This window comes from Dermacentor andersoni, chromosome 2 (genome assembly GCF_023375885.2).
Source record: "Dermacentor andersoni chromosome 2, qqDerAnde1_hic_scaffold, whole genome shotgun sequence".
Taxonomy (NCBI): Eukaryota; Metazoa; Arthropoda; class Arachnida; order Ixodida; family Ixodidae; genus Dermacentor; species Dermacentor andersoni.
Genome location: NC_092815.1, coordinates 238,882,440 through 238,895,779, shown reverse-complemented (window position 1 = coordinate 238,895,779; position 13,340 = coordinate 238,882,440). Strand labels below are relative to the sequence as shown.

The 13,340-nt window shown below is 45.5% G+C and overlaps 1 protein-coding gene across 1 annotated transcript in view; it reads left to right on the top strand.

The window, feature by feature from the left end:
• The window catches only part of lt (vacuolar protein sorting-associated protein light), a 184,138-nt gene extending 171,899 nt beyond the window's left edge, over window positions 1-12,239 (top strand). Inside the window, exon 23 of the mRNA XM_055075699.2 lies at window positions 11,658-12,239. Within this exon, the coding sequence (XP_054931674.1) occupies window positions 11,658-11,708 (51 nt within the window). The 3' untranslated portion in view covers window positions 11,709-12,239. The remainder of the gene's footprint in view (window positions 1-11,657) is intronic.
• The last annotated feature ends 1,101 nt before the right edge of the window (window positions 12,240-13,340 follow it).

Genomic DNA, 13,340 nt, shown 5'->3' with positions numbered 1-13,340 from the left:
AAAAGTCATGCACGCTCACAAATGCCATAGCACTTTCAGACCTGCATGGTGAGCTGAGCCTTGTGCAAGAGCCTCATTGGAGTGGTCATAACCACTAGTGAAACAAAATTATGCAATATGTTTTTAATGACTGTGAAAGCTGAAGTGGAAGACAAAGTTTAAGAAATATCAAAAATGGGTTTTTTTAACCCTTTCAGAGTCGATTTTCTTTATTGTAGATTCCAATTCTCCTGAGGGACCTATTTCGAAAAAATATTTACTGTAATTTTTCTAGGGTGACCGTAAAGTGAGAAAAAAATATTTTGCGTTGGTATATATGTACTCTTTATTCATGAATAACAACAATAAAAAAAATGAAGTTATAAGAATTAAGAATTTAATGCATTGTTATTGTTCAAGGCTTAGAATATGCGCACACAAGAATATTTCGCAAGTCTCAAATGTTCTTGCTCTAACAGTAGTATTTTTGTCCATAGCGTAATCAAACTGCGTAGGTGAGCGCACTCAAGAAAACTGTGTGGTTGTGTGCCTGTCAAAAAAGCAAAACCTGGGACAAACTTCCGCTGATCTTCATCTTATCGCCAACCAGAGGCAATTAGATACTGTGAGTCTCCCCAAAAAAATAAAAGGAAAGGAAACGCATGCATGGCGGCATCCTTCCTATGCTCACCCCTGTGAGCACTAAACGTGCGAGAGACAGGCGGCCGCCCTTTGAGCGATTAGTAACGAGATAGCCATCAATTTTGCAAGCGCAAAAAGCTGAAACCGCCCGCGGAACAAAACCCAAACCGCCGCACGCACGCGCGCTTCAATGCACAAGGGGTAGTATGTAACTGCGCTGGAGCAAACTAGCTGTAAAACAAACCATGCAACGAAAACCTAGAGAGGGAGGCACGAGAAAAAAATTACCTGTATTCCCAAATAGTGGCAGCGCATGCCAGGAAAGAAAAAAATAGGAAATCTGCATGCTTTTTAAACATACAGACGGTGCCGTCTATACATTTAAACAGCATCGGTCATTTTGGACTTGTTCGCAGCATCATTTATGTCATTGACCCTGAAAGGGTTAAATTGTCGTCAGAAATTTACATTGTTCGGTGTTTTCTTGAAGTTAGCCCGATCGTATCTCTTCATTGAAAAGTTATATAAATAGAAGCTTTAGCAATTTGATATATAGGTATGCTTAGAATATAATGTGGAATTATTGCTGCTCTGCCACAAGCCTTTTTTGAGATAAAGACCTGCAAAGTAGACAAAAAACGTTCCCGAGGCCAAATTTGAGAAATTCTATAACATCTACACTACCCCGACACTACACTAACCTCAATGAGACGGCACACGAGGCCGCACCAGACTTCACTCACTGTGCGAGTCCGAACTCCCTCTCGGCAAGATGGTAGAGCGAGCACGACCCCCTCGTCTCATGCAGTGATCTCACCCAGCACTATAAGTTAGTCAAGAGAACCATGCCGCTACTGCACAAAGCACTCAATAAAGCACAAGAAGTCACGTACAGGTGGCTTCAGACGGGCACCTACCCATGCCCGGCCTTCCCGCACAAAATCTTTCCAGACGCGCACCCTCACAATGCGTGTTGCTACTGTAAGGATATAGCTAGCCTTGCTCACATGCTCTGGGGTTGCCCCCTGGCGCCGGGGACCAGGACTACCAATGAAGAGTGGGACCGAGCTCCACGCAGCTCGGACCTTGAAGCACAGCTCTGGGCTGTCCATCGGGCCCGCGGCGCGGCGAAGGGGCATGGCCTCTCTGTCCCGACGAGGGAGCCGCCCGCTGCGTGCTAATCGCGTGCACTGAGGGACATATCTCTTCAAGGCTCTCCAAGAAAGGCACCGATCCAAAGCATTCACCCTCTGCATTACTGCACACACAGTAACACTGCAGCACTGCTTTTCTAGAAACTCTAGGAAATCGTAAGGAACTGTTATGTTATTGAGTAGGGTGGTTTAGGCAAGTTGGTAGCATTTCATGGCAGTATGCTTTTGTACACAAGCTAGGCTGCGGGGACAGGAGGAAAACTGAAGTGCTTGTGCTTGTCTCGTCTTCTGTCTTCGTACCCTGGTTAGTGCACAAAACCATGCAGTCATTTTATGTTTATTTCAAGTGTTGTAGATTACAAGAGGCAAATTACAATATAGTGCAGCCTGCATCATGTGATGACTAGTGCACAACCATAGTAGATAGAGCACAGCAGGAAGAATACAGCACATGACCACTTGGTCAACAGGTTCTTTTTTTCTGTGCTCTCTCTGTCATGTAGTTGAAGATGCAGTTGGTTTGGCCAACCAAGCTTGCTACAGTTCTTGAATTGGTGGTCAGCTTGTTGGCTGCAGTATAAGTTGGCTCACAGAGAGACGTGTGAGTGGTTGTATTATTTATGCCTTGGAATCTCGGTGCTTCTGTCAGTGATATTGGGAATCAGTGAAGTGTTCTGGATGGCCTGCAGTACGGTTTTCAGCCTCTTTAGTATTGAGCACCTATCGTTGACTGGAACATTTTTGAAAAAGCTTCCTCGTGCATTCAGTTCCTTTAGCAATAGCGTCTCGCACATCCACCTGAAGGGAAAAGTAGCACTGTTGCATGCACTGGAATTCTGGGAAATGGAACAGATTGGATTGACATCTTTCTTTTGAATCCAACAACGTCTGTTCCTTCACCTTGTACGCCGACAACACTACTACCTTCTTAGACAAAAGTCTTCATCTATTAATGTGCAAGCTTAACCACGATGTGGCAAACATTGTAATCTGGTGCCAACTAAACAGACTACACATTAATACTATAAAATCTAACTTCGTCATTTTCTCCGCTAAAGAAAAGCTTTTCCCAGGGCCTCCATTGCTAACCCTTGCTTCCAGCACACTTTATCCTACTGACAGTGTAGTGTTTCTTGGCGTCATATTAGATAAACACCTAAAATTTGATGAGCATGTTTTGTCCTTAACAAAGAATGCAGCTTATAGGATTACAGTATTAATGAAAGTTCACAATTTCTTTAATATCGGCACCCATCTCCCTGTACTATGCTTTTATGCATACGCATAATAATTATTGCATATCATATCATGGGGGAACACGTAACCCACACATTTATCCCCACTGCAGCGTAGCCAAAATCAAGCAGTTCGCATCTTCACATGTAGCAGCTACACATCAGAAGCATCTCCATTGCTCAGCTCTGATCATTTGTCATTACAGAAACTAAACACAAACACAGTAAAACCTCGTTATAACGAAGTTGAAGGAGGAGGAGTCGCAATTACTTCGTTATAACCATTAGTTTGTTATAGCCACTATCCATTTCTATCTACAATTAGCAAGCAAGAGAGGATGTACTCACCAGCAAATCTCGCAGCAGCCTGCCACGCAAAAAGGAAAACGGCCGTCGCACGGAAAAAAAACAAGCGAGAAAAAAAACCAGCAAGGAATTGATACTTTATTCACGCCAAACGGCTCATCGCTGATTGATGAACAGCACACCAGGTAGTGGCTCACTTCGCAGGAAAAAAGCCCTTGATAGATTTTTGCCGTGCCTTCTTCAGGCGAATGATAGCTTTTACAGCATCAGCCGACATTTCGAGTCCATCCTCGCCGTCATCATGAGCGGCAAAGAAGCGGCGCAGCAGGTCTGCCGCATTCAGCGCTTGTGCGGGCATCGGTACGTCGGGTTCGCCAATATTAGGCTCCAGGCTGTCGTCGACCCTGTCGTCATTAAGCACCCCCGTCATCGCGCGCAAAATGTCCGCCTCCATTAGCTCTTCGGTCGTCACCGCGTCAGCATCGGCACTGACGTACGTGCAGCAGGTGTCGCAGTCGGGCACAACGCCGGCATCAAGGAGGGTGTCCCACAACGCTAGGGCTTGGTCCCCCGCAGCACCCTCGTTGGCGGCAGCACCGATGTCTTCGCTGTAACCGCCGCTGCTGACTCCAAATGAGGCATGCTGGAAGCAAGTGGTGATCGTGCTTGCCGGTGCAGCCATCCAAGCAGCCTGTAGCTTCTCGATCGCCATGTACAAATCGATCGTGGACTCGTGCATCATGCTCATATAAAATCAGGTCGATCACACGCTTGCGGTAGCCGGACTTAAAGTTCATGATAACGCCTTGGCCGAAGAGTTGCACAACTGCAGTGCAGTTTGGCGGCAAGAAGCATAGCTTGATGTTCTTGAGCACAGCGGCAGTGTGGTGGGCCGTGCAGTTGTCCAGCACGAGGCATATCTTGCGGTTCTGCTTGCCCAGCCGCTTGTCCCACTCCCGCAGCCATTGTGAGAAAATTTCTCCCGTCATCCAAGCCTACACATAACTCACTTGGTGCTTTCGTTCACCTTTAAAGCATGGTGGTGACGCACTTTTGCCGACTGCGAGGGCCGGCACCTTTTCCGACTCGTCCATGTTGGCACAAAGCAACACGGTAATGCGGATCAAGCTCTGCTTAACGCCCTGGCAGCATTCACCTTTGAGGGCCAAGGTTGTTGCGGCAGCATCTGGTAGAGCAGGGCGGTCTCATCTGCGATTAACGAATTTTTGGCACTGTATTTTTTTCTAGCCGCTGTCCAATGTTTGTTTGCACCCACGCCACTGCAGCTTCGCAGTCGACAGACTGCGCTTCCCCGCTGACAGCCCTGCCGACGATGTCGTGGCGCTCCTTGAAATGCTGCAGCCAGCCGACATTTGCCACAAAATCGTGGTGCCCCATGATGCACGCGAAGTCCCTCGCTTTGCTCTGCAACAGTGCCCCACTCACAGGAGTGCCGCTTTCTCTTGCATCCAAAAACCACTTGAAGACCGCCTTTTCTACAGCTTCGAAAGCAGGGGCTCGCAGCTTCTTTCTGTTGCCTTTTTACCCCACTTGCGACAGCTTCGTTGCTGCTCAATATTGTCGACAGCGTGCTCAACATTATGGCAAAAATCTTCGGCCACATTTTTCTTCACGCCGGACTCGGCGGCTTTCAGCATAGCCACCTTCTGCTCGATTAATATTGTTATGCACTTCTGTTTGCCATTGCCATCGTCCATCTCCTTTCTGGTGGTGGGAACTCGCACGATCCTTGATGCACACGAAGACGACAAGCAACAACAAAACTGCAGTCGGGGCCGCCCCACGCACGCGGCGGAAGAGTGGGGGGGTCCACCAGTTCCACGGGAAAGGGGAGGCCGGGAGACGCGCACAGGAGACGCGCATGTCGCGCGCGATAGGACAGACCTGATGGGTGCTAGAATGGTCAGTAGATCCTCTTGGTGGAAAAAAATTACGGACAATTACATTACTTCCTAATGCGAAATTTGAGCGCAGCTCTTGAGCTGTTTCGGCTTTTCGATATATTGAGGCAAAGAATTCGTGCAAGACATGTATGTACAGTTAGAGACAACTTTTTATTCACACATTCCTTCTTCGAGAAACACTGCACTCCCAGTTCTTGATTGTCATGAAGGAAGCTTTGTGGTCGGAGAAATAGATGGATATATGCTCGACTTTTTGCACCAATGCTTGCATGAACCAATGGCACTGGGTAAGTGGGTGGGTGGGTCGGTGGGTGGGTGCTCAACCCCTTGAATCGGGCGGCGGCACGCGCCACCTAGCCTTGAACGGTACTGTATGCATGTATACCTATGTATTTACTCCTTTATTTTTGTGTTGATATTATCCACCAATCAGATAGCCTCCATTTGGTTATTTCTACCTGTTCAAAGTCTATTTTACTTTCACTGTCTTTGAAACCCAAAGCTTTGAATAGTTCCCCGTTACATTCAACTGCAGGGTGAAGTTGTTTGCAAGCAAGTATCAGGTGTTCAGCCATTTCCTCCTCCTCTCCACACGCCCCGCACAACTATATTTTAGTCTATCTCCTGGTATCTGGCTCGGTACGTTTTAGTCACCCACCGTGGTTGCACAGTGGCTATGGTGTTAGGCTGCTGAGCACGAGGTCGCGGGATCGAATTCCGGCCACGGCGGGCGCATTTTGATGGGGGCGAAATGCGAAAACACCAGTGTGCTTAGATTTAGGTGACGTTAAAAAATCCCAGGTGGTCGAAATTTCTGGAGTCCTCCATTACGGCGTGCCTCATAATCCTATATAACACTTTGGCACGTAAAACCTCATAATTTAATTTACGTTTTAGTCCGCAATACACCTGTCCTGGCCTCAAACAACAATGAGCTTCCCTTAGAGTTATCGTAAATATTTTATTTGGCTATTTCTTGCTTAAACGTCCTGTATGTCTCTAATGTTGATTTGGTTTGCATCTCTGTTTTCCACATACCCCTCTCTGTCTCCTTAAGCTTTTTCTTGACGGATGATTCCTGACCTGTTCCCCCGCTGCTGCCCAAGTATTTGCTTGACAATTTTCTAGTTCGCTTCCTCCACCTTGGGTCAACATTCCTCGTGTATAAGTAACTGAAAGCCTTCCTAGCCCACCGCATTTCCATTTTTCTCAATCGTTCCTCAAATGCTATCTTGCTACTAGCCTCTCTGCTCTCGAAAGAAGATCATTTCAGATCCGCCTGCACCCCAAGATTTCGTGTCTTGCCATGTGCTTCCAGAGCGAGCCTACCCACACCACGTTGCCTAGTTTCCAACTGTTGCCGGATCTCTGCTCTCATACATAGAACTGCATTGGCAAAAGTCAGGCTTGGAACCATTACCCCTTCCATATCCCTCGTACTACCTCGTACCTAATGTAGTTCCACAGTGCCCTACTCTTCATAGTCGCTGCACTTCTGTCACCTTCAGTAGTTACATATTTTTCGTACTCTGTCAGATACTCAATGCCATTATTTATCCACACCCCAAGGTACTTGTATTTATCGACTATCTCCAGCGTGGCCTCCTGTATCTTATGTTCGCCGCAAATGTTATCATTAAAAATCATGACTGGTGATTTTTCTTTGCTAAACTTCAAGCCTAATCTGTCTCCTTCTGTACCACATATGTCCATCAATCCCTGCAGATCTTCTGTATTGTCAGCCATTAATACAATATCATCCGCATGCATCAGTCCTGGTAATCACTGTTCAATCAATTTTCCTTGTTTGAAAAATGATCGGTTGAAGCCGAGTCCACTTTGCTGTATTTTGTCCTCTAATCCTTGTAGGTACAGCGTAAACATCAGAGGTGATAATGCACACTCCTGTCTAAGCCCCTGCCGAATCATTACAGGCTCCGAAACCTGCTTTTCCCATTCTATAATCACCCGGTTACATTTATAGATATCTTTTAGGAAATTGGTTACTCCATCTTGCACTCCTAAAGTTTCCAGAATGCCCCACAAGCCCTCTTGAAGTACACTGTCATAGGCTCCCTTGATATCCAAAAAAGCCAGCCATAGGGGTCTGTGTTCCTTTTCAGCTATTTCAATGCACTGTGTTAGTGAGAACAGATTGTCTTCTAGCCTCCTATGCTTCTGGAACCCATTTTGTAGCTCTCCAAGCACCCCCTCGTTCTCTACCCATGCCTGCAGTCTGTCCTTTATAATCTGCATAGCCACCCTGTAAACCACTGACGTCACTGCTATAGGCTGGTAGTTATTTATGTCATCTTTGTCCCCCTTTCCCTTATATATCATTCTCATCCTACTTAGCCTCCATTCATCAGGTACTTTACTATCCATTAGCATTTTGCTCACCACCTCTCTTAATGCTTTCTTAGATTTCGGGCCCAATTTCTTTATTAACATAATTGGAATACCATCCGCCGGACCTGTCGATGTGCTATGGTACCCTCTTTTCGGCCCTTTCCCACTCTCTTTGTCCAAGCGAAAGCAGTGGATTGACCGGGCTGTCCCTCTCCGACATACTGCATGTACCATTTTTCTGTTCTGCAAATTTTTCCCATGTCATGGTTCCTACGTGCTTCATTGCCTCCTCTCCTTCTAACTGAGTACCTTGAGCTGTTACTATATACCTCTGCTCTAGGCTTGTCCTATTACCCAAGGAGTTCAGATGTTGCCAGAATTTCCTAGCTGCCTGTTTATCTTTTTAATTGCTTACTTTTGACAGCCATTGGGACCCTTTTGTCTTGATTTTCTCGTTGATCAAATAGGATGCTTCCCTACTGCATTTTATGTAGTTTACCCATTTCCTCTCTACTTCTGCTTCAGGTTCTCCCTTACTTTTGGAATACCTGTGTTCCCTGGAGGCTTCCTGACGTTTCTTTATGGCCTTCTTAACCTGTTCATCCCACCAGCTCTTGAGTTTTCGTATCCCTTGCCTTGTTTTCCTGACTGGCACCTTACCTAGCTCACGCCCAAATAGTCTCAATAACTTTGGGTAAGTCCAGTCAGTTTTAATTAGTACCCTCTGATATTTCCTCTTCAATTTGTTTGGCCGCTATTTCCACTTGCTCTTCTGAGTAAAAAATCCCATCTGGCATTTCCTCACGCCTCGTTCGTGCTTTAGTTTCCTTGTTAAAACTCAACTTGATACGTTTGTGGTCGCTACCTATACTTCTGGGGCCCTGTTCATCAATAATCATGGCTCCTAATCTATCGTACATCCTATGTGACATTAACGCATAATCTATTGTCGAGTGTCGACCCCCTACCTCCCATGTTACGATCCCGTCACACTTCTCAGTAGAGTTACAGACAACTAAGTTAAGCCTCTCACACATATCCAGCAGCATGTTACATGTGGAGTCTGTGTACCCATCCATATCTTCAACATGCACATTCATGTCTCCTAAAACAATTATCTCACATCCTTTTCCTAGCTAATTGATGTCTGCTGCTGTAGTCCAACATTTTTTTTGTTTTTCTGTTTAGCATTTGATCCTGTCCAAAGGTATACAAAGTCTAGAAGTGTTTTCGTCCCCGCTACTTTTTCTTTTAGCCATAAATGCTCCTTGCATTCCTGTTTGACCCTTTGCCAGTTTGTATTTTTATGAATGAGTGCTCCAATTCCCCCACCCTTTCTGCTACCCTGCACTCTGTTGCAGTATTCCAATGCATAATAAGGGTTACAGGGCGGTTGTTCCATGTCCGTAAGATGTGCAACCAGAGAACACAGCGCGCTCTTGCGCGGTCGCCGCCACAGAGGAGGGGAGGGGGTGAAGGGTACAAGCAGTGGCGAACGGCGGCGGCTATGTGTTTCAGCTTGGGCAACAGCACATCAGCCGCCACTGAGCCGGCGCTGATTGCCGCCGCACATGCGGCAGCCCGCCTGAATTGTATGACATGATAATAATCGACGGACAAGGGGTGGCATTGGTGGAGGAGCGAAGAGAGCAAGGCTCGCGCCGTGCGCGAGAGATAGCGCCAGGAGTGCGCGCAGCTTGAGCAGAGCGCTAGCCCCGACTATGGAGCTGGTTACGGCAAGGGTCAACAGTGCCGCGAAATGCAGGAACGGGCACCAAAGAACTGCGCTCTAAAAAAAGAAGGTTCGTTACACCCATTGCGAGGAAATTTGAGCTGCGTTACAACGAGGTTTTCTATACATGGGCATCTGTTGGAATTTCAAGGGGAATCACAATTTCTTTGTTATGTCCATTAGTTCGTTATATCCCGTTTCGTTATAACGAGGTTTTACTATACTCACTTAGAATACTTAATCATAAATCTGTGAACGGAAAGCTCCCATTCCCTATAATTATTAACAGACTGTATTCTCAGTCCCCATCAGCTCATTTTGCTTCTACCGACAACTATTTATTACCAAAATGGTAAATTTATTTACTAATTATGCTAAACTTACTACAAATTTTTCAGCCACACTACTTTGCAACTCCTTACCATGTCATAGTCATATTAAGATACTCTCTCATTTTTACACATTCAAATCAAATGTCCGAAAATTCTTGCACTCAGTGCAATTATATCATCATTACCATTTACTTTGCTTGTGTTTGTTTGCTTGTGCTTTGTGTTATTAAAATATTTTAGTGTTGGCTAGTGACTCATTTAATACAGTGCCTTGTATATTTACATATACCTACCTGCTTTGTATTTGCATATCTTACTCATTTCTAACGGGAGGGCCCCTGTAGTCTGTTGACTATGGGATCTCCCTCTGTATGTTTGTGCAATTCTCATTTGTAACATTATTCTGCATGATAAAGAACTCTCAATAAAAAAAACAATGATAGACGTTGTCACTGTAAGCACCATGGTTGCTGCATGCGTGCCCAACAACCATGACGTGATTCAAGCCTGAGACAACAAAGGATAACCGTGCATGTGCTCAAAAGCCTTTAGCATTACATTTGCAGCTACTACCATGAGCAGGTGAGCTATAGCTGTAGTCAACATCATTGAAGGGTTCCTCCAAGAAAATGAGGCACATAATGAGGGTCTTCCGACTTGCTATCTATGTTATGGGCAGCCATGGCATCTGCTGCCGTAATACAAAAAGAATTCCTCACATGCGAGTATTCAAGTAGCGGTGAGCATTTCCATGCTCACTACTGTGGGGACCAAGGAGACGTAGGCAAGGCTAGCAGGATTTTATGAAGCTCACTCACAGACTCTGGTAGCAGTTGTGCTTCCTGTGCGCAGTCTGCACATGGAAGGTCCCCCCTCTCCCAAACTTGCTGGCACAGGTCTGCTTGCACGACGGGAGGCTTTGATTTAAAGGCCTTGGGATGCAGGAATTCTCACAAGAAATGACCATGTTTTGGGCCAAACTGCGTTCAAGACAAACCGAGCCACCCATAACCCTAGTAGTATTGTCGTAGTGTCACAGCAGTCCTTAGAAACTCGCATAGATAGTGGGGCAAGATTTTGCTCTGTGTACGAAGTATAGAAACTCTCTGCCTGGCAATAGGTCATTATGCTCATCATTCAGCTGAAGAGTTGCCGTAAGATTTGAGACAGTGCTCCTTGTAAGTCAAATGACCTACACTACAAAAGCTGTGAATATGAAGGCATTGTTTCACACGAGGTGTACATTGCAATGTTTAGTTGCAAGCCCACAAGTTTCACCCTCTTGCAGCAAATGGTGTGAAGCTAATTTTGGATGTTCTGGCCTCGTATACACATACCTTCAAGTGCAGTGCAAAGGTATTTCTTCTTGCAAAATTCTGGCAATAAGAGGTCAATGTTCTCATCAATGTCCCTTTGAACAGTCCTGGACTGACCCCACTTGCAGCCAACAGAAAAACAGCAAACACTTTTTATTTTACTGCAGCATGATGCATGGAGTGAAGGAGCCATGCTGCCAGCTCTCGTAATCTCGTTGGCTCATTCTGGCCACAGATCTCACCAGTATGCCAAATTACCGTGACGCGCATCCAACGTGCAATGAAGCCTGCTATCATAGATTGGCAGAGTAAGCAGATACTCACTTGTACTCACTCACCCATAGTGTAATTATTGTAGGATATGCACTCTCTCATAGTCGTGTGCACTCACACTCGCCAACAGTCACCCACATTCATACTCGCGCCCACTGACCGTCGCTGACTTCTGTTCATACTCGCGTTAACCAGCACTCACTCCTGTTTATGCTCATGTCCACTCACACACTTATCACTCACTAACGCTCTTGTCTCACAGCCTGTGAAATGATTGTGCAGAGAGTATGAGTTGGTCAACTCATTAGCGAGTATGCCGGCCTATGCCTACTGTTGAGTAAGAATTGACAGCCATTGAAAGCATGTGCATCTGCCACTGTGTATGCTGGGCTGAGCATGTCCATTTTGCTTCAGATGTGCAGCCTCTGCAGTGCCGACAAGCAAGCACAGAGCCTGGGAGCCTGAAGAACAACGCTTAGCGGATGCTGCTAATTCATAATGCCCTACGAGGAGGTTGTGCCGATCGGTACCGGCACTGAAACTGTTTTAGAGGTGCAGAAGGGTGTGTGCATGCCAAAGGAAACGTGTGTTGAAGGGGACTGTTAATAAAAAGAGATGCCGTCCAGAGCAACCTTTGTGTACAGAGAGTATATGCATGTGTTGATGATCCAGTTTTCATGTGGTTATAATAAATAGAAGCTCCATGTAACTGACAAGAATATATAATTGAATTAAATAAAGAAATGTTTATCACCAATATATTATAGTGCACCAAATATATGCTTACAGGCCTGTAACCAGTGGGAAGGCTAAGGGGTCCTCACCCTCCAAAATTACTGCCGTGGCGATATACTGCTCAGTACAGCTTGCATATGTGTAAATTATAATATATGTACAAGTCAATATATGCATTGTATGTTTATACTGTCGCATTTGTCAACGGTGTGCTTGATTCACACATGAAATTAAGTGAATAAAAATTATTCAACATGGTCACTGTTGTCCCCACAACACCTTTGCCAAAAATATTTTCTGGGTATGGCCATGTATGCTTGAAACGAATGTTGAACCATGTATTTTCGGGTCGGACGCGACTCCACTATAACAAAATTTTACTCAAACTAATTAAGAGGTTTTTTTAACGTCTCGGAAGAAAGACTTCGGGATTGCTTCAGCGGCCGTCCAAAAGACGAGCGTAGCGATAGAACAAGAGTTATCGCTGTAAAAATAAAGCGTTAATTTCGGCAGAACATGCATTGGGATGAGTAGTGCAATTAAAGATATCCTATATAAGTGTACAGTGACATCTCGTTAATACGAACTAGGTTAAGGCGAATTCTCGCATATAATGAACAACATGGTAACGTTTGGTTTTCCGTAAATTCAACACAAAAAAAAAATCCGCTTAAGACCAACTGCCTCAGACGTACTCTTCGGTTAAGACGAACATTCGGAGTGACCGTCACCACTACGGATCCTGGAGGCTAGCTTGCCTCGATGTGGCGGGCTCGCGCATCGAGGTACCCTACTGGAAGCCTGCGGTGCACATTGCCCGTGGACAGAGATGAAAACGAGCAGGAAAGAAAAAGAAAGTTAGTGACATTTGGCTTCGTGAACACGGGTGACGCGCAAGCGTATGGGTGCTATAGCGCACAGGAAGCTAACGACTATATATCCACACTGTCCGCATCGCAGATCGTACTCAAGATATGGCTCGCATGGAAACAACACACTCAATGACCGCAGATGCTCACTGCCAAAACGCTGGCATGAGTAATCGCGGCAGCAGCAGCGAGTGAAGTGACTGCGTTGTATACAGGGTGACTCAGCTAACTTTGGTTCAAAAATATGCCGATGCACTCTAAGATGACGTGACCAAATGCTAACTATCGCATGGAAAAAGTCACTATTTTTTTTATTATGCTTAATTGCATACTTAGTCAAAATTAATCAACTTCTGAAGCAATGAAGTTAGGCAAACAATTCCAATTAGAAAGTTGTAGAGCGCATTGCAAAATGTCTGATTAAACAGTTTCTAACTTTCTATCTATTAGGCATTGTTCTATCTATTAGGCATCAGGGGTACAATCAGGACTC